Source organism: Borostomias antarcticus (genome assembly GCF_949987555.1).
Source record: "Borostomias antarcticus genome assembly, chromosome: 2".
In the NCBI taxonomy this organism is placed as follows: domain Eukaryota; kingdom Metazoa; phylum Chordata; class Actinopteri; order Stomiiformes; family Stomiidae; genus Borostomias; species Borostomias antarcticus.
This window is the reverse complement of record NC_140235.1, coordinates 4,080,123-4,100,504: the sequence shown is the minus strand read 5'-3', so window position 1 is coordinate 4,100,504 and position 20,382 is coordinate 4,080,123. Positions and strand designations below refer to the sequence as shown.

Genomic DNA, 20,382 nt, shown 5'->3' with positions numbered 1-20,382 from the left:
AACAGACACAGAACTGAGCTAACCTTTCAGGATCTATCATGCACAAGGTTCCTACTGTCTATGTCTACTGCACTAGATGATAAATTCCCAACCTCACGCAAAATATGAGTCAAAGGGTCCTAGCAAGCAAGAGTATTGTGGCTGTTGTCTCGAACGACTGGATGTTATGAGCCAGGGGATGTGGAGATGCAGAGGGAGATTGAGTAGCCTGGAAGCACTGGCTCACAACGCAGCTACTGTATAAAGAGCCAGATCACGCCGTAGTATGAGCATACACTGAAACAACTAATTCTGGTCAGCATATATAGTCCTGTCGATTACAACAGCAGCAGCAGTCTTGTTTTGTCTGTACCGCAGTTACTATGGGAACCAGTGTGGCTGTCAGAATGGAAGGCACTGGATGCCAAAGAGGGTTTGTCACAAAATTAAGGTCCGTAGACTAACTAAACATCAACTGAGTGAATGAGGTCTTACTGGGTTTTAACAAGGCAGAAAGCTGCTCCAAGCCATGTTCCAGAGCATACACACAGCACACACACTCACACACAGTACAGGGGAATAAAAGGCCACATCCTTCCACAGGAATATGATAGATCAGGTCTGCCTCCCAATTCTCAACACTTTCCCTGAAGTGTGCACTTCCCTATACACATCTTAAAGTGTAGGATTAGAGAAAGCATTTGATCTTAAAAAAGTAAAGCACACTTTAGTCAGAGAGGGGAATTGGGATGCAGGACCAAGTCACACTGGGAGGCGTTTGATTCTCATGTCGGTGTCAGACAGTCACAAAGACAAGTGGCCATGCCAGGAGCAGAGGGTGGAAGAGGCAGACGGGTTTATGCAGATTGATTATGTTTCTCGTTTAGTAGCGGCTCTCTCTGTGGTGCAGCAGCAGTAAGAAACATTAAGCGTCTGGTTAATAAAGCTACAGTACGTTGTGTTTGCCCTGTCAACCCTGTTACAATGCACAAGAAGCTGAGTCAGCTCTGCTCGGGTGTTAAGGAGTTCTACTCAAGTGGCACAACATGACAGTACTGGTAAAGCACAAAGAAATTGGCAAAAGTTGGTTAAGTGCAGCAAAGCCCATACAATTTCAGTGTTATTCAAGAAGAATGAGACATTGACATCCTACGTCAATCAAGTGACATTAACAACTGTTACTCTGACAAAAAGAAGTATAATAACTAAGCACCGTTATAGTGTCAAGGTAAAGTTTTGTTCGAAACCTATATTTGTCATCTACTGTAAATAGGCAATCACTTGATTCATAAAATAGCCTACATACTATTGATTAAGGAAATGAAACTCTAACATTTAACAGTCCAGAATTGTGTGTCAGACCCTTGCAGGCTAAATAAATCAGTTTACATATAAATCTCTTAGTTTTTGTTGTGATCAAATTGCAAAATAAAACAAAAATATGATCCCTCCCATCTCGCTAAAATTAAAAGGTTGAAGGCCGCAGAGCATATTCCCTTTGCTTTTCTTAAATAAATTGTTTAAAAGAATGCAAACATAGTGCAAGAGGTACTGGTATAACCGGATACTCAGAGTTGGTGATGTAGTGGGGACGCAGCGTGCTCCAGAAAGAGAGGAGTTGGTCAAACCGTTAGGAAGAGGACGGGGTACACCAATCAGCATTCAGACTGCATTCAAAACATCCTCCCTTGATGCTTAAACATTCACATCCTCTGGGACGACCCGGTTCCCGAAAAGTTCACAACTTCCCCCCCCTGTTACACACATCTTCCAGGGCTGCAAAGCCCGGTCATTTCCCCTTTAAGATGGAGATCGATGTAGGACAAACAAAAATACACAAACCGGAATACCACCTGCGCATGCCTTTTATTTTCAGGGCTGGCACTTCCTTTGTTATATAAGAAATGTCTATCTTTGATACCCAGCTCTCCCGGCGCACCAGTTATTTGTGTCCCCCGCCGTACGCGGCGCGGTCTACGAGGTCTGTGAGCCGTGGGCGTCGCCGTCCGGGCCGAGGGCGGCGGGGCGACCCTGCGCCAGCACGCCGGCGGAGACCGTGGGCAACAGCGGGGCCTCGCTCACCAGGTTCTCATACTCGCTACTGTCCTCATCCTCGTCCTCGTCGTCTTCATCGTCGTCGTCGTCCTCCTGTCCCGCAGCTTGTCTGTCCAATGAGTCAGAGCTGGAGCCGTCTCCGTTACCCAGGTAGGGGGTGCTGGGGCTGGGGCCGGGGCTGGGGCCCACGACGAGGCCGAGGCCCAGGCTGAGACCCAGGTGGCCGGGGGTGGGATGGCCTGGCGAGCCCACGGCCTGGGGCCTGGGAAGCAGCGCAGCGCTGCTGGGAGGGGAGGAGGAGGAGGGCAGCAGCAGAGCTTCGCTCTGGGACGAGAGGTCTGCGTAGGCAGGGGGGTTGGCGGAGGTACCGGGTCTCTCGGGGGCCGAGGGGGTGTGGAAGGCTACCCGGGATGGGAGGGACGCTTCGGAGGGTTCGGTGTTCTCCTCTGGAACGGGATGCATCGTTGCGTTCTGGGCCTCCTGTATCCCTGGAGACGCAGGAGATAAACAAAGAAAGTGTTGAGTTCAAAACTGTTGACGGTCAAGGAGAGAAAACAAGATGGCGGTTTATGAGTGCATAACGCGTCCTACTTCTCTCTTCTTCTGCTGTCTTTCGTTTCCTGAGAGCGATTTGTTGTTTGAGTTTGTTCACCTCCTCCTGGACTTTCTCCTTCACGCGTTCACTCTGCTCGACCTCACCGCACACCACCTACAAACGAAGGAAACGACAACACAAGACAACACAAACCTTCAACATTTCTTGAGTCACTCCACAAAGCAACAATTTGTTTATAAAGTGCAAAGTCACGTTTCTCCGCGCATCACTTTTACCTGATGCATAAAACATTTGCACACAACCTCAGAAGCTCACCTGCACTTTATCTTGTAGCGCACTGTAGACCTGGAATATCGTTCTGATATCCTTCATCACACCGTCCTTGTCAAAAAACTCAGCTCTGCAAAAGTCAGACATGGGTGTGATGATAATATCACTGACAGTGTGCAATTACAAACACAATGGCCCTCATTTACTAAGCGATCGTACGACAGGAAACTGGGCGTACAGTCATTTCCACGCCACCTTTGGCATTTATCAATTTCTCATCGCTCACACAATGTCTGATTGTGTGAATTTACATGTGTGAACTACCCCTTAAAATAAAATAAAAATGTAAAATGTAAGATGGGATCTTTCCATGGAGTCCATCCCGTAAACTACAGGGGCGAGGCCAGAATATGTCGGGGCGTGATATTTAAATGACGACTGTTTTCATCTGCCACATTTAGCAACGCCCGATCATCTGTAAAATGGGATTGGCGGCATACGAATGTTTGACAGATCACACATGGACGCTGTCATACCATAATTTCTGCACTCCTTTGACAAATGAGGGCCAAAGAGCACTATAAACAATTAAGTGCTCACTACAAATAACTTGTACAGTAGCATTTCTGGCGAGCCAGACTAAACAGGAATTCAAAGCAGATGGCGCAGTTGAGAGGTTTGCCTGACAGCTGTTCTATAGGCTACATTGAATACCTCCTCATTGGCTGTAGGCCATTGCAGTGACATCTTGTGTCAAATAAAATTGTTGTGGTCCACAACTTGTCAGAGTGGAAGGTATTTCCTTGAACACATACATAGCCTTAGTGTTTTACTGTTCATATTATTGATTGATTAATATCCCTTCAATTAACTGCATTTGCTTGGGGCTCAGCTAATTGAAGTGAATCTTAAGGGCAAGTGTTCGAAATGATGAGCATATGCAAAATGTTCCTCTGTCTGGAATAATAAATTGGGTAACTTAACTTGCTTCCAATATGCCTACAAGCTTTGAAATACACCCCAATGCAACCTACTTACTGTAATGTCGCACCAAACTGTCTTTTTGTAGTATGTCTTTATATGTATGCAAATGACCAGAGATCAACATATATTACCATTTTAGACGACAGTGGAAAAGCTGCATTAGCACGGCTCATGAAAGAAAGGTGCACTTCCGCCCTATGATCAATGAGCAGTAGAAGGAGCTAATCTACTGGCTTGCCTACTGCATGGTTTCAGTGTTCCATCCTGGTCCTTTCAGGGGAACATCACATTAGTAGAGAAGTTTTTGAACTGGGTGTGAATTTAATTCAAAACGTTGACAGTTTCCTCCCCGGTCCTCTAAACATAGATAGCGGTGTCTGCTGAATTTAAATACAGAGCGGTTAAGCCCAGCTGAGAGACATACAGTGACTTGAGTTTACACACATGCACAGAGGCAGACAAACACACACACACACAAATACAGAAAATAAGTTCAAACATACACAAATGAGAACAATTTGGGTGTCACTCATGCATGCGTGTACACACAAACACGCAGACAAGCGCGCGCGCACACACACACACGCACGCACACAAACACGCACGCACACAAACACTGTGTCCCTGTCCTGTCTTTGCACTGTCCTGTGTCCCTGTCCTGTCTTTGCACTGTCCTGTCTTGTCCTGCATCCTCTCTCCATCAGTCTATGCACCATCAACCTAAACAAATCCCTAGTATGTGTTAACTACCGTGGTAATAAACTGAGGGGATTCCGATTCTTACCCGTGCTCTTTGACGACCTTGGCATAGTTGAGTGAGGTGTTGGGCACCGAGGACACTTTGTACTCCTGCTGGCTGGTGTTGCCCAGGTTGGGGATGTTGAGGGTGACCCTCTGGCTGTACCTACTGGGTGGAGACTTTTAATTAGCCTAGCATGAGGCCTAAACAGCAGCAGTCGGCATGCATGTAGTCCTGCCTGTGTCTTCATCTGGGGAGTGTACGCATGCATGAAACTGTTTTTTTTTCTTCCCTCTAGAATATGTAGGGGTGGGACCTATGCCCACCCTCCCATTACTCTCTGTAAAGCGCATTGTGTTGCCTCCGTGTATGAAATGCGCTATATAAATAAAGTTTGATTTGCAGACTTCTCCACTATTTATTACTTCATCATTTCATTTGTGTAGAGTAAGTGCATGAGGAGCCCTGAGTATGTGCGCATTCATGGATGCAGGTGTGTTTGTGTGTGTGTGTATTCTCACCTGCTGTTGGGTCTGAAGAGCACGTACTCCAGGGCGTGTGTGGAGCTGTTGGCTGTTGAGATGAAGCTGAAGAGGAGGAAGACGAGGTCAGGTACGCCCAGAAGCTGGGTCAGCTGCTTGTGGATGATCTGTTCCCTGAACGACATTTGCTGCTGAGTGTTCCTCCTGAACCGGTACCAGCCGATGACGTTCTACACGGGGAGGGAGGTGATGATGACAGGTTCATCAATTAATAATACACCAGCTGGTTTAAAAACCTTGAAGGGATGACTTTGTTTAGGACATCAAATACTCACTTTTCTTCTACCTTTTAGTATTCTATTAAGACTTTCCTTGCTGACTTTGCCAGCATAGTCATAAAAGCTAGAGAGAGAGAGAGAGAGAGAGAGAGAGAGAGAGAGAGAGAGAGAGAGAAGAATGTGAAGGGTAAAAACATAACAGTAAACAAAATGGTTTGTACAGAATACATTGCATGGCACTCCTGCTTCAGATCTCAACTAGGCCATGCTCTATTTCAGCTTTCACCTCATACAGTACATTTTGGTGGGAGAGGGCCACCTACTGTTCACTGGCTATTAGTTCACTGTGAGATAGCATATTCATCAAGATAATAAACAAACAATTATCATATTATAATGTGTTAATTCACTTAATTATCTGGGAATATATTTACCAACTATGTATACGTCTAAACCAACCCAGAGATCTAAACCAATCAAACTGGAGCAAATGGTAATTTGGTCTGTTAGCAGTGAATGCCTGGGCCTCTTAAGTAGAGCAAAGAGTTGAACCAAATCCTACCTAAATAGTTGTGCACAAGGTTCATGATTATGGATTTCTGTTGAGGAAAAAAACAACAGAACAACAGTATTAAAATCACAATTTCGAAGGCAAGTGCAACACAATCTGGAAATATGGGGCTAGGCCTACTCTGAATAATTAGTAGGCTATGAGCAGTGTACTAAAATTGCAAAATTGTCTCAAGAGATTACCATCAGGATTTGTCATTTCATAAATCCAATCCCTGGCTCCCTGGACCGAACATGTACATTTACTTTTTACAAACTCTTGCCCACCTTAGACATGTTTGCACTAGGCGTGCTAAGAAACCCACATACTGTTTATTTAATAAACACTTGTTTATTAACTTGTTATAAATAAACACTTGTTTATTTGCACTCTTGTACATTTGGATTTCTGTATATTTTGTTATCTATTGTAAATGTGTTTTCTAGTCTGTGTTGCTTTGTTGTCTTTTGATTTATCGATCTATTCTAGATCTATTACTTGGCCTTAGTAGTACTAGGCTACTATTACAACAGCTGTTGGAAACCCATTTAAGCTGAACAAAAGATTCAACAACACAGTCTTTTTTATCTCAAACTGTCTGTCTAGTTTGACAGAATTACACAACAGCAGAAAGCATATCAGAAATCAATAAAAGCCCGTTCAGGTCTAGGGCAAAAGTCTTTATGGGCTCAGCTGTTCAATCTCACCTACTACTTGGAGGAGCTCTGCGCTGCTGATCTGTGTGTCGCTGATGCTGACAGTCTCCTCTTGTCTAACTTCTCCTAAAAGGAAACCCTCCTGCAAGAAAATGACAAACATTTCCACAACTATGTAACAATGCACTGCAGCAGGCTTGTGTCCACTACTGCATCTCTGTCAACGTTAGGTGGCCCAGATCTGTTCAACTTGGCGGATAGTCAGTGGATGAGTCAGTTTAACGTGCCACAGTCACCATTATCATCAAAGTAGCTACTCTAGTAACTAGACACTTTGCTTTCAAATCAGCAGCACACCGTTTACATCTTAGTTTGGCACTGCCAGTGCCAAGCAGACTGCAACAAGTTATGAGTCTTATGTCAGCATGGCAAATCCGGAAAATCCAGCTGAGCCACAATACTCTAATGAGTGTGCCAAGTGAAAACAGTGTGTCCTATGATCGTAAAGAAGGAAAGCAGGTGCATGATATGCAAAGAATGCGGACAGGCTCAGGGAAATCACTCCAATCTCGGCCCATTCCTAGCAAGCTAGCAGCAGATGCCGACTTGATCACTTTCTTATGAACGTTTCAAGATACCAACACGCTCCAAATTAAAAAATGATAGCTGCATATTTCGGCCCAAGAAAATTCTATGAAAAATGTTGTTTTGCAGCGTCGTGTAGTAGGACTAGTACAAGTAAAGGACATTAGCTAGCTAGCTATGTATGCTATCTGTAGCTCAAGAACTCAGTTTGACAGGTTAAGGCTAGCTAGCGTCAGACTGACTAGCCAGCTAACTAAATGAAGAGACTAGCTTGCCAATAGCTGACTTCGATTGCATTCTTTACAGACAGTTCAGCATGCGGACGAGTTAGTTCACCATTTGTCAAAATATGTTATACTGATAACATGCGATCTACTACGGAAGTCAGTTGACAGCTAACTCGGCTAACTAGCCTGCTAGCCTGTTAGCATCAGGAAGATGACACTGGATATCGCGTCCAAGGGAATAACAAACAAACTAGCAATGCAATCAACACAATTATGCACACTCTCTCGCGATTAAACATTAATATTTGCTGTACTTACATGGTCAGAGTTGCTGTTAGCGCTGTGATAACAGACAGAACTAAAAGTATAACCCGAAATGGATGCCGCCATGATGGAAACATCCCTTACTGGGATGACGCGCAGGACACGCCTACAAGTTAGGGAAGAACATCAACCCCAAACATGCTGTTGAAGGACCTCTCTAGATACATAATTGATCATATCTATAGCAACTTTTCACTCTTATTTGAAAATGTTTTGTTTTGGCTTCATGGTCATAGATTTTAACTATAAAAGTGAATTCTATATTATTCATCTTATTCTTCTCCTTGCTAAATTTCATATTCACAAATGTAAGTTCACTGGAAGAACTCCACTTTTTCTTGTGTTTATAAAAGAAGTGTCCTTGTACTTTGATTCGATTGAATTCTCCATGAACAAAAAGGCTTCCAAGTCCTTGTATCTCCGTAATGCTTTTGAGGTCTTTATGTAATGAGCTTTTCCCCTGGTGTATTGTGTTTTGTTCATGTGTATGTATGTATGTATGTGTAACAGAGTTGTTATTGATAATTGAAGTTCGCCAAAATTATGTTTTATTTTATCTGCACCTTAGAATTGTTCTGGTTGTCCATACAGGCATACCATACATGTGACCATGTATTGGAGCGCCCCCGTGTGGTTTGGAGTGGGTGGTTGCTATGTATATTTGCTGTTAAGCTGCCTGCTCGTCCCTTTTGACTGTGACAACGGACGAGTGTGGTGAGTTGAGATCGTGCTCTGCTGTTTTGTAGATATCGTCGAATAAGATCCTATTGAGAGGATCTAAGATTGTATGATTTGTCAGATGTTTGTTTTCTATTTGTTTTCTGACGGTTAATTTGCTTCGTGTGATGTATTTTACTATTTTAGCGAGTGAGCTAACGTGTCTGTCTTGGAGCCGTTAGCTAGCTACAGTAGGCTAGCTACTGCCCGGCGCGTGGCTGGTGTTTTGACGGCGGGATCTTTTCCCCCTTTCTTTATTTCATTTCGTTCTTAGTATGTAAAGGGCAGCACATCTGAGTGACAGCAACCATCCCATCTGTGTTAAAAACAGGTATGTTTGTGTGGAGAAATGTATGTATGAAGTTTGATATTGTTGAGTGCATAGATACATTTAGATAAATTAGGAATAAGTTAGTAATAAGTTAGGAAACTATACGATCACTTTGCATCTGTTCAAATTAGTTAAATCAGTAGTAAGCTGCGTGCCCTTTTGACTGTGACAACGGACGAGTGTGTATGTAAAGGGCAGCACATCTGAGTGACAGCAACCATCCCATCTGTGTTAAAAACAGAGTGTGCAATAAAAGCTGGATGAGCGATGAACCTGGCGTCCTGACTGGTGTGTGAGGCAGAGAGAAAAGAGAAGGGTTACATATGTATATGTATGTGTATGTATATATATATATATATTGTTATATTTTGTATACATTGCTTTGTATATTTCTGCATCTTTGAATTAAAAAAAAAAACATCAACCCCAAAACCCACCACTCCTGACTCTGGTGCATGTTTTTGCATGGTACCTTTCTGGTATCTTTAAGTGTGCTGCACGTTTGTTGTTTATTACAATTTCTGATAAATGTGTGGTATCTTATGACATCATTTTCATCAAACAACTGCATGGTACAGGAAAGCCCACTGAACGCTGCAGCGGAATGGCAAGCAAAATCTGATTGATAATATTAGTCAGCAGCTGGCATTCACACTCATTCATTTTCAGAAGGTCCTGTATGGATATACACATATATGGATATATATCAGAAAGTGAAAATCAGACCCCCCCACTCCCACACACACATCCATGACACACACACACAACTTGTGGGCGATTGTTGGTAAACGTTTGTTGTTTATTACAATTTCTGATAAATGTGTGGTATCTTATGACATCAGTTTCATCAAACAACTGCATGGTACAGGGAAAGCCCTGTACTCAGAAGGTGTTGTATGGATATACACCTATAACAGATAGTGAAAATGAGACCCCCCCACTCCCACACACACATCCATGACACACACACTTGTGGGCGCGGCCATGCACACGCTTCCGGATACAGAAAGCTGCACGCGTGAGAAGAGTCAATCGAAAGGGATCATGGATTCTCAAGACGATTTTGAAACGTCAAAGCTGGGAACGAAGGAATAGTGGGTGTTTTCTGTCATGTTGCTACTTTTTCACATGATGTACATTGATTTGCGTTGTATAACTTGTATTTAACTGATTTGATTTGATAGGCAGCCCTGTTTAGACTTTTAAAAATGCGTTTTGGACGATCAGATCACACGTTTACAGCGCTAAATAACATACAAGTGTAAACGACCACCAAAACGCATTGTGAACCGTTTACCACATGCGTGTGGTCTGGGACGCATGTCACATGCTTCCTGACAAGGACATAACAGGAAAACACGTCATCGATGTAACATAATATTTCTCCTTTCTCGCCTTTTTCTTGCAAGTCGCAAATAACTTTGTCCTATCAATCGAAACAGTTGGAACAGTCCTATTAGGTACAGATCTTCGGTTGATTTCATGCACAAAATCACCAACTGATTATTGATTTGACATGCACGCAGGCAGGAGTGAGTGAGTTATGGTTACTATATGAACACTATTCTATATGAAATGGTCAGCATTGGGAGACGCATGATAGACAGATGGAAACGGTGATGTTTCGCTGTCCACTTGTGATCTGATCGCCTAAAACTCATGGGGTCAGACCGTTTGACAGAGTCCGAACCCAAGGCGGTCCTACTGTAGCCCCGTGAGACTCATGATCTCGGTTGGTTATGCAAAGCAAACCATCTGGCGCGTCAGATTATAGTCCTACTACTCTAAAGTAGCTAACGTTATCCAAATCTTTTGGGGGAGTGAGTGGTCCACGTTACTACAACTAAACGGGAAAGCGTATTATTCAGGCATCTCTATCCCAAAGACGTTTAGTATTTATGTCTAGTCCATGGAGGTTGTATTCTCTAGACCCTCCAATGAGCATATTGACCATCCCATGACCATATTGACCATCCCATTGATGACACCTGGAGGTGGAACAGAGACAGTAACTAGAAACACCCGAATACCCCCCCCCCCCCTTGCAACATGTACTGTGGTAAAGACTATAACTAGAAATATTGCCCTCTTACCAGGACTTCCACATTTAGCCAGTTACTACCACAACACCAACATAGCCTAACATGTGTCTGGTAAGTTTTGAATCCATGACCGCCTACTCTGCAGCCATTAGATATGTGTGTAGCCAGGCTGACCTAATAGTCGCTACAGGGCAGCTGTGGCTCAGAGGTAGAGCAGGTCGTCCAATGATCTTAGGGTTCCCGCCTCCTGTCCACATGTCGAAGTGTCCCTGGGCACTGAACCCCGAATTGTTCCAAATGAGCAGGCTGGCACCTTGCATGGCAGCTGCTGCCATTGGTGTGTGAATGAGAGGCCATTGTAAAGCGCTTTGGATAAAAGCGCTATATAATGGCAGTCCATTTTACCATTTACAATATAATGTGTTTTTGTAAACGCCATAATTTTGTATCCCTCTCTTTTGTAGTTGGGATGATGCATATCAAAGAGAATTGCAAGCGTTCCAAGACATCGGAGACGTGGGTGAGATATGGTAAAAATGAGTGGAAAAAAAAGCTTGACTGCAACCCATATCATCCTCCACCGTCTTCCTCTCTTCACTCATCTCTTCCTCTCTCAGGTTCGGCGAGGAAAGCATGGGCCGTGTGCTCCGGTGGATAGACAGGGAAAAGATACCAGAAAATGCTGCCATACTCGATATCGGCACAGGAAATGGAGTCCTTTTAGTTGAACTGGTATGAATGATAGACATGAAATATAGCCTAAGTAGGCTATATTATTTGGGAGTGACACAACATGTTTCTGCACTTGAAAGAATGTCCTTGGATGTGCCTTGGCACAACTCGGTCTCAGAGTTGGCAAATATAGCCTACATGACATCACATACCTTAGCTGTACTGTATGTTACTCAAGTTGGTGATGATGATGATGATGCCACTGTTGGAATGTCTCCTTCATAAAGTCATGGAGAGCCTCAGTGAGAGCACGGCATATGTTTAAGTGCCATCCCCCAAATCTAACTGGTTTCTGTTGTTTTTTTTCTAGGCCAAACATGGATTTACAAACCTCACAGGAATTGATTATTCCAAAGCTTCTGTAGAGCTTGCCAGAAGTGTATTACAGACTGAGGATATTTCTAATGTGACAGTTAAGGTTGGTACATTTTGTGTTCTGTTACGCTTAGGATATGGGGTTTAACTCTACTATTGCAAGGTCTGGGTATACAATAAGCTACTTGGGTACACTATATCCAGCTACATTTTTGCACAATGATAGTCACACTGTAATAGGAACACTGTAATATGCAAATGGTCACAAAATCTTCTGTTAATTATTGAAAAGTCAGCCCTATCTGTGTAGTTGTTTCCTAAATGTGGGCAATCCCAAGTGTGTGAAAGCAGTTAACAGTTGGTGGCGCTATTGGCCTGTATAATGTGGTATGCACCTTCCATAGGGACCTTTACAAACTGAATATTAAGGACCATATGTTTTTGAATGCTTCATAAGTCTGTTTGTTCATTATGCATGTTATACAGCAGGGTTTTTCCTGGCTCAGTATGGGTCTTTGGGGGGTGATGCACACACAATTTTGGGGGAAACCTCTGTTTTATGCCGAGTAGCCTACCAGCATATAAAGGCCTATATTCTTCACTGTCGTTCTGACTGAGCTTACTTTTCACAATCGCGGGAAATCTCCCGACATGACACAAAATGGATATGAAGACAAAATGTTTAAGACACTGATAATTAATAGACAGGTTATCTTGATTACTAGTGATCCAAACCATGGACAATGCAAGGAAGAGGGATGGGCTGCACTTGAAACAAGCTATCAAACACATTTGGAGAGGATTTGAAATGCTATTTTTATTCTAAATTTTTAACATTTTGGCACTGGTGATTTTCCTTTGGCTCTGGCTAAAATATCTTTGGGGGGCGCCAAAAATTCCTCTATGCAGGAAAAAACCCTACATTACTGTAACTGTATGTAAACCCATTGCTTCATGGGTCATGTGTCATGTGAACCAATAATTTATAGATCGTGAAAAGGATGCTTGGTGCATATATGGTATGTCAAAAGTGAAAAATATATATAATGATGATTATTGCCTTCAAAAATGTTGAATATAGCACACAATAGTGCACTGTAAAGGTATTTACACATGTGCACAGCTTGAATAGAAATATTTCCCTATACTGTACTTTTGTCCATCCCCATCCACACACTACCCTACTCCATCCCCATGTGTGATGTTTTAGTGCTTTGGGACGCCCTGGATCCCCAGACTACACACAAACCCATCCATTGATGGTTAGCCCTGCATGAAGTCCCACACACAATCTAGCTTTCAGCTTACAGTATACTTTGCCTGGGGCTTCAGCCAGGAGGGGAAGTTCGCGTGTGTTTACCTTGCGGGGCAGAGGGATAGTGGAGAGGTGTTAAAAGTAATGGCGGTGTGCCGCTGCCGCCCCATGCCCGAGCGAGCTAACAGGATTTAACACATCTGCAGAAACACATGTGCAAGAAAAACAGGTTGTGAAAAACCGCTCAGGAATATGATACTGAACCTGAGGTTTCCTTTCCCGTGCGCCTACACAGTCACATACACACACAAACACACACACACACACACACTCACACACACATACATACTGACTGCATGCCGTCCACTGGAGGTGTGTGCAGTTCTCGAGCAGAGAGCTTGCTGTTAGAAGTCAATATTGACCTTAGTCCAGCATCAGCCCTGTTTGTGTGTGTGTGTGTGTGTTTGTGTGTGTGTGTGTGTGTGTGTGTTGTGTGTGCGTGCGCGTCAGATGATACAGTATGTTGGCATCATGGTCCAGAGCAGCAGAACAGAAGAATAGTGTGTGTGTGTGTGTGTGTGTGTGTGTGTGTGTGAGTGAGAGAGAGAGAGAGAGAGATACTGAGGGAGAGATGGGAGCCCCAACCACAACCGGATGGTCAGAGTGCTGTCTAGGGAGGTCTTTTTTCCCAGGGACTGCCTCTCTTTAGTGGCTGCTTGACTCATCGTTGCGGTCTAGAGTTCCCTGGCCTGTGAGGACGAAGGAGGCTGTTCACTGGAGCCGGACTTGGTGCTGTCCAGCCTCCGCACTGACCAGGCTGGAGCTCAGGTGTGAGAATCTCAGACCTGCTTCCCACGCAGCTGTAATCAGCACCCTGTCTGCTTTGTTGATTTCCAGGAGGTGGATTTCTTGAGCGGCTCCGGGGAGCTGAGTGGTTTCGACCTGTGCATAGATAAGGGAACGTTTGACGCCATCAGCCTGAACCCTGACAACACAGAGGAGGGTAAAGCTAGCTACATCCATGCTCTGAAGGGTGCCCTGAGGGAAGGCGGCCTTTATTCCATCACTTCCTGCAACTGGACGAAGGAGCAGCTTCTGCAGATGTTCAGCGAAGGTGAGGGAAGTTAAGCTGATCTTGAGATGACAGCGTTATGTGACTTAAGTGAAAAGTTATGCGGTAACGAAGTGGCTTAAATATAGCCTCGTGAGACCATCCCGATCTAGCGAGCTCACGTTCAGTTTCACTCCGCTGATCAGTCTGGCCTTGGCGATCTTGAATGATTATTGTGGGCGGAGTACATGCCTTGACAGAAACTCCTTTAGCCAATCAGCGTAACAAAACATTTTCCAAATCCAGTCGGAAGAGCCGTGAAAACGTGTTTTCCTCCAAGGAACTCGCAAAGGTGCATTAGCCTACTGTTATTCTTATTTAATTGTTATTATTGAGTCTATTTCTGCAATCCTGCACTCATGGCTGTCGTTATTCTACCAACGTAAACGTTACTGCTCGCTCGTTGCTTTGGGAGACTGTTTTGCCACAGGAACCACTCAGGGCCTACGTTCTACTAGGGGGCCGAACAGCAGTCAAAACACAGTCCGTGATTGGCCCGGCCAAAACGTAATTTCGAAAATAATTGTTCGATATGGGGGGAAGTCCCGACTGATCTGCGAAGGGAAACTGAAAGTGAGCTTGCGAGATCAGGATGGTCTCACGAGGCTAGCTGAGATAGGCCTCTCTTTGTCTTTTGTAATCTTTGTTTGGATGGTGCCTTCTGACTGTCTACGGACAGAATGTGGCAACGGACAGACATCTTCAATCTGGCTGTGTCAAGGTGCAGTCAGGGCATAACAAAAGGCAGTGTTCTTTTTTTAATAAGCCTCCATATAAAGCCTCCATATACAGTGTCCATTTTCAGAGTTGAAGCTCTGAGGGTGTTGCAAGGGGCCAGGTCTAGGAGAACTCATCAGTCACAATGACAGCCTGTCTCCGCCAGTTTCAATGATGCGCCACACATGGTGAATCGATTTTGCCTAATAAATGCTGCTCAAACCTACTTTACCAGACAGCCTTTTATGAGACTTTGAAGTTAAGTAAAGCTTTTTGACAGTTTGTGGAAGCAGCAATGCAGCATTACTGAAATGATAAAGGATGGTGTGTAGTTCTCAGTGGGCGTCAAGAGGCCAAGCGAATAAAAAAAGAATTACAGGACCCGAGGGGGGGCTTTGTTCGGCCACGCAGTGACACCCACAATTACAGATAACGAGCAGCGACACGGCACATAGCACACACATGCAATTTTCGGAGGTCGCCGGTGGAAATTGTTCCCTGCATTTCTCCCTCCAAGCTGTCGTCCTCCAGGGGAAGCCAGGAGCAGTGGACAGCCATCGTTCATGGCGCCCTGGGACCAAGTGGTCAGTCTAGGTCCTGGTCAGGGACAGGACTGAAGAGCATTTGTTCTAACCCTTTGTTCTTCAGCATGTTTTTCGCGGTGGGTTCTTTTGGGAGGAAACCCTTGCGAACACGGGGAGAACATGCAAACTCTGCACAGAAATGCCCGAAGAACTTCTTGCTGTGAGGCGACAGTACTGGGCACTGAGTCACCGTGCCACACGTGAGTTATTTTAGGGTTCAGTGTTTTTCTCAAGGACATGTCGGCACAAAACCAGGGACCTTGCAATCCCCAGCAGGCCGCTCTTCCTCCCGAGCTACCAGTTGTGGCAACTCTGTGTTTTGTTTACATTTTTGGACGCTGCATCTGGGGCAACCTTAGCGTATAATAGTGTATATCATAGAGAACAACAAGAGGATTGCTTAATCACGCGAACAGCCGATTTCACTTCAAAAGTCGAGTGTTCCGTGGAGAAAGACTAGTGACAGGAAGTGCTGGGAACGAGGAGCCGTGGCCCCACTGCACGCGTGAAACTACGGGCGACCAAAAAAGAGATGTACACCAAATCTCCCCTCCATCGTTATGGGAAATCTGAGATCTTTGGCGAATGAGATGAGATGGATGAGCTTACAGTACCCAGCGTGTGGCATTATGTGGTTCACAGAGAGACCTGGTTGAAGGAACAGACTACTGCTGAGAGCGTTACCGTACAGGGCTGACAGAAATCTGGAGAGCAGGAAGAGGAAGGGAGCCGGTCTTACCCTGCTGGTGAACAACAGATGGTGTAACCTTGGACATATAACTGTCAAGAGATTAATATGCAACCCACACATTGAACTCATGACTGTTAGGCCTATGGCCCATGTAGGCTACTTCTCTGTAGTATTTATGCACTCTACTGTTAGTCATGTCTCTCTTATGAAGTATTTAGCCCATGTTTATTGCTCTGTATATGTTCTTAGCCAATAGACAAACATTTTCCAGGAGCTTGCTCGATCGTCTCGTTGAGAGAGGTCAGGGAAGAATTTTTACAGCTCACTTTTCTGGCCCCCCGGTGAAACGTTTTGCTTCCCTCTGGAATATGTAGGGGTGGGACCTATGCCAACCCCCCCCCCCCATTGCTCTCTGTAAAGCGCATTGTCTTGCCTCTGTGTATGAAATGTACTATACAAATAAAGTTTGATTTGATATGGCCATACAATCTACCGCACACATTTTTGCTTTCCTTTGTTCCCTTCCCCAGTGACGTTATGGCAATCTCTGGTGATTTCAATTCCGCCTTCCTGACATCCACTCTGCCCACATTCAGGCAGTGTGTTGAATGCGCCGCCAGAGAGAACAGAACTTTGGACCTGCTGTACGCAAATGTCAAGGATGCATGCAGCTCCTCCCCTTAGACGGTCTGACCACAACCTTGTACACCTGTAGCCCCTCTACAAACCTGTGGTACAACAACAACAACCACTGACCACCAGGACAGTGAAGAGATGGACACGTGTCAACATCCTGGGACCCCAGGGGGAGGACATCGACGGAGCATTTGATTGCTTTAGGGACTACGTCATATTCACTGAGAATTACACCTTAGCAACCCAGAGGGTGCGCTGGTTCCCCAATAACAATCTCTACTGAACAAGAGGGCTTTTAAGGAGGAAGTGAATCTCGTACGGGAGGAAATATAGGGGAGGCTTAAGGAGGGAAAGAACATGAGGAAGATAGAGGAGTTGCTTTAGGGACTACATCATATTCACTGAGAATTATACCGAATGTACCCAGAGGGTGCACTGTCTCCCCAATAACAATCTCTTCTGAACAAGAAAAAGAGGGCTTTTAAGGAGGAAATGAATCACGTACAGGAGGAAATAAAGGAGGGAAAGAACAAGAGGAAGATAGAGGAGAATAAAGGGAAGGAGGTCTGCAGCAGAATGAAGGGAAGGAGGTCTGGAAAGACATGAGAGTGATCGTTGGTTAGTCAAGATAACCACACAAGCCTGGCCCAGTGAGTTGAATATATTCTTCAACAGGTTCGACACCCCCCGGACCCTTACCCACAATGCCATTCAACCACTGCACCGTACTCCCATATATCTGTCCCCCTCCTCTCCTCCTTCCCCTTCTCCGTTCAGGCAGTGTATGGACACTCCCTCCGCTGGCATTAGCACTGGACACCCCACCGACCAGACTCCCAAGAACCGACAGACCACCCCCCCACCATCACCACTGGGCTGACCATCACTGACCAGGTGAAGAGGAAGCTGAGGAAACTGCACAGGCAAGGCGGCAGAACCTGATGGCAGCAGCCCAACGCTGCTCTGTGCTGATGAGCTGGGCGACGTCCTCGCGAACTTCTTCAACCTCAGTCTGAAACTGGAAAGGGTGCCCGAGAAGAGACACCCCAGTGTCTTAAATGACTACAGACCAGTGGCATTAACATACAGTGTCATGTCATGAAGACCCTGGAAAGGCATGTCCTTGATCACCTCAGATCCCTGGTGAAGAAAGACTTGTGCCCCCTACAGTTGGCCTAGCATGCTAGGAGTGGATGACGCCATCATCTACCTGCTACACAGGGCCCACTCCCATGTGGACACGGCTGGCAGCACCGGGAGGATAATGTTCTTTGACGTCTCAATTGCCTTCAACACCATGGAGGCTCCAATCTTGGCAGCCAAGCTACAGTCAATGCCTGTGGACACTGTCCTGGTGAAATGGACTACTTGACTGGCAGACCACAATATGTGAGACTTCAGGACTGTGTGTCAGAGAGAGTGGTCAGCAACACTGGAGCCCCCCAAGGGAGTGTCCTGGGTCCCTTCCTGTTCACACTTAGGACTTCAGCTACAACTCGGAGACGTGCCACCTGCAGAAGTACCCAGACGACTCCGCTATTGCTGGGTGTGTAGCAGGAGTAGGAATACAGAGGCCTAGTGAAGATTTGGTCGTTGTGCACAGAACCACGTGTCATACAAGTACCTAGGCGTGCACCTGGACAACAGTCTGGAATGTGCAGGAAACACTGAAGCCATTTACAAGAAGTAACAGAGTCGACTCTACTTCCTGAGGAGGCTCTCAGGTCCTTTGATGTGTGTACAAACAGTGCTCAGCGTGTTCTACCACTCTGTTGTAGCGAGCGCCATCTTTGCATGGTGTGCCGGGGCAGTAGTGTCAAAGCAGCGGACGCTAACAGGGTGAACAAGCTGATCGCGAGGGCGGGCTCTGTACTGGGGGGCAGCGTAGAACGGGGGACAGTAGTTGTGGAGAGAAGAATGCTGGCCAAACTGAAGGCCATCATGGACAATATCTCCAGCCCAAGACGGGCACCTACAGCGGCAGACCGATTGTGCCTAGGCGCTCTGCGGAGCGCTTCCATACATGTGGGTCCTTCAGCTGCCGTCAGACTGTTTGATGCATCCCCTGACTGGCTTGTAGTGTGCTAAGACCGTTTGTTTTGGTGCTCAGTCCTTTCCGGGACATGCCAGTTAACATTACAGATATCATTTGAATTGACACAGTTTGATTCGATTGAGTTGACAGCCTGATTGACTTGAATTAACGTTACAGCTTTACTGTCTATTGTAAATAGCGCTGAATCTGATTGTGCCTTTTCGCTGCCCTTGTCATGCCTTACTGTTTTACTGTGCTTGTGTGTTGTCTATATATTTGCAACAAATAATTTACCCTCGATAGATGGATCTATCTATCCATCTATCTATCTATCTATCTATCTATCTATCTATCTATCTATCTATCTATCTATCTATCTATCTATCTATCTATCTATCTATCTATCTATCTATCTATCTATCTATCTATCTCTATCTATCTATCTATCTATCTATCTATCTATCTATCTATCTATCTATCTATCTATCTATCTATCTATCTATCTATCTATCTATCCATCTGTCTATCTGTCTATCTGTCTGTCTGTCTGTCTATCAAATTGTCTGTCTGTCTGTCCTTCTACAGTATGAAGGACGGTGTGTAATTCTCTGCATCATGATCCGTATTCCAACCTCTTCCTCTCTTTCCTTCCCTGCAGGGTTTGAGTTTGTGCAGGAGCTGCCCACACCCCAGTTCCAGTTCGGTGGTAGGACAGGCAGCAGTGTGACCGCACTCATCTTTAAACGATTACAATGACGTTTGTCTCCATAGAAAATGATAGTTCATATTTGTAGGTCACCCCCCCCCCACACACACACACACACATATAGTACCTGTATGCGCAATTTTGTTTTTACTGTGAAGTGTTTTGAGAAATGATTGTGTCAATAATGTTTTCAGATAATAAACAAGTACTGTACACATGTTGTCCCCCACCCATTATGCATGTTCCCTTGTGGTATCAAGCCCCCTGCCTCTCACTAGGCGTTGTTATACAGTACAGAGATCCCACTGTATTGCCCTATAGAAGACCCCTCAATCTTCTGGCTTTGTTTGTTTATAATGAACCAAAGAAAGACGGCATAATGTGTGATTTTATATAGCATGCCGGCAATGTGGAATTGAGAGGCATGACACATGGAAACATTCACTAGTTGTTAAACAAGTCCATGCACCTGTATGGTCCCATAATGAATGTTGAAATACAGACATATCTAGTGCTACTAATGTCACATCATGTGTATCAGTGAATGACCAAAGTAAGCTCTCTACAAACCATGGTAGAGTGAGTAAGAGGACAATAACGTCTCCATCTAGTGGGCAAACAAGTCCATGCACCTGTATGGTCTAAAGTCCTATAATGAATGTTGAAATACAGTCATATAGCGCTACTAAACACCTCAAGCTCTACTCTCTGTTGATGTAGAAAGTACATGATTTCCTGAGTAAACTTGTCTGAGACTACACTGAGACACCAAGCATAGTTTTTGATGTAAAAATCTAAATGTATTTGTCAATGGAAAAATGGTCA

The 20,382-nt window shown here is 44.8% G+C and overlaps 2 protein-coding genes across 2 annotated transcripts; one reads left to right on the top strand and one right to left on the bottom strand.

Moving 5' to 3' along the window:
* Positions 1-1,745: 1,745 nt before the first annotated feature.
* On the bottom strand, positions 1,746-7,760 carry abraxas2 (abraxas 2, BRISC complex subunit). Its single transcript, XM_084461490.1, has 9 exons — positions 7,680-7,760; positions 6,601-6,691; positions 5,906-5,942; positions 5,401-5,467; positions 5,105-5,295; positions 4,629-4,751; positions 2,906-2,990; positions 2,626-2,743; positions 1,746-2,522 (listed from the first exon to the last, which is right to left on the bottom strand). The coding sequence occupies exons 1-9, from the start codon at positions 7,749-7,751 to the stop codon at positions 1,954-1,956; spliced, it is 1,353 nt and encodes a 450-aa protein (XP_084317616.1). The 5' UTR covers positions 7,752-7,760; the 3' UTR covers positions 1,746-1,953.
* A 1,984-nt stretch (positions 7,761-9,744) lies between these two features.
* On the top strand, positions 9,745-19,607 carry eef1akmt2 (EEF1A lysine methyltransferase 2; the record flags this gene model as incomplete). Its single annotated transcript, XM_084449903.1, has 6 exons — positions 9,745-9,827; positions 11,240-11,305; positions 11,393-11,507; positions 11,818-11,925; positions 13,975-14,191; positions 19,510-19,607. The coding sequence occupies exons 1-6, from the start codon at positions 9,778-9,780 to the stop codon at positions 19,605-19,607; spliced, it is 654 nt and encodes a 217-aa protein (XP_084306029.1). The 5' UTR covers positions 9,745-9,777.
* Positions 19,608-20,382: the final 775 nt, after the last annotated feature.

What these genes read in the sequence shown, in the direction of transcription:
- abraxas2 (XM_084461490.1), bottom strand. Translation starts at nt 7,751, where the DNA reads ATGGCGGCATCCATTTCGGGTTATACTTTTAGTTCTGTCTGTTATCAC. An exon ending in CCTTGTGCACAACTATTTAG is followed by an intron (nt 5,468 to 5,905) that starts GTAGGATTTGGT and finishes CTCTCTCTCTAG; the next exon opens with CTTTTATGACTATGCTGGCA. An exon ending in CGCTACAAGATAAAGTGCAG is followed by an intron (nt 2,744 to 2,905) that starts GTGAGCTTCTGA and finishes CTTCGTTTGTAG; the next exon opens with GTGGTGTGCGGTGAGGTCGA.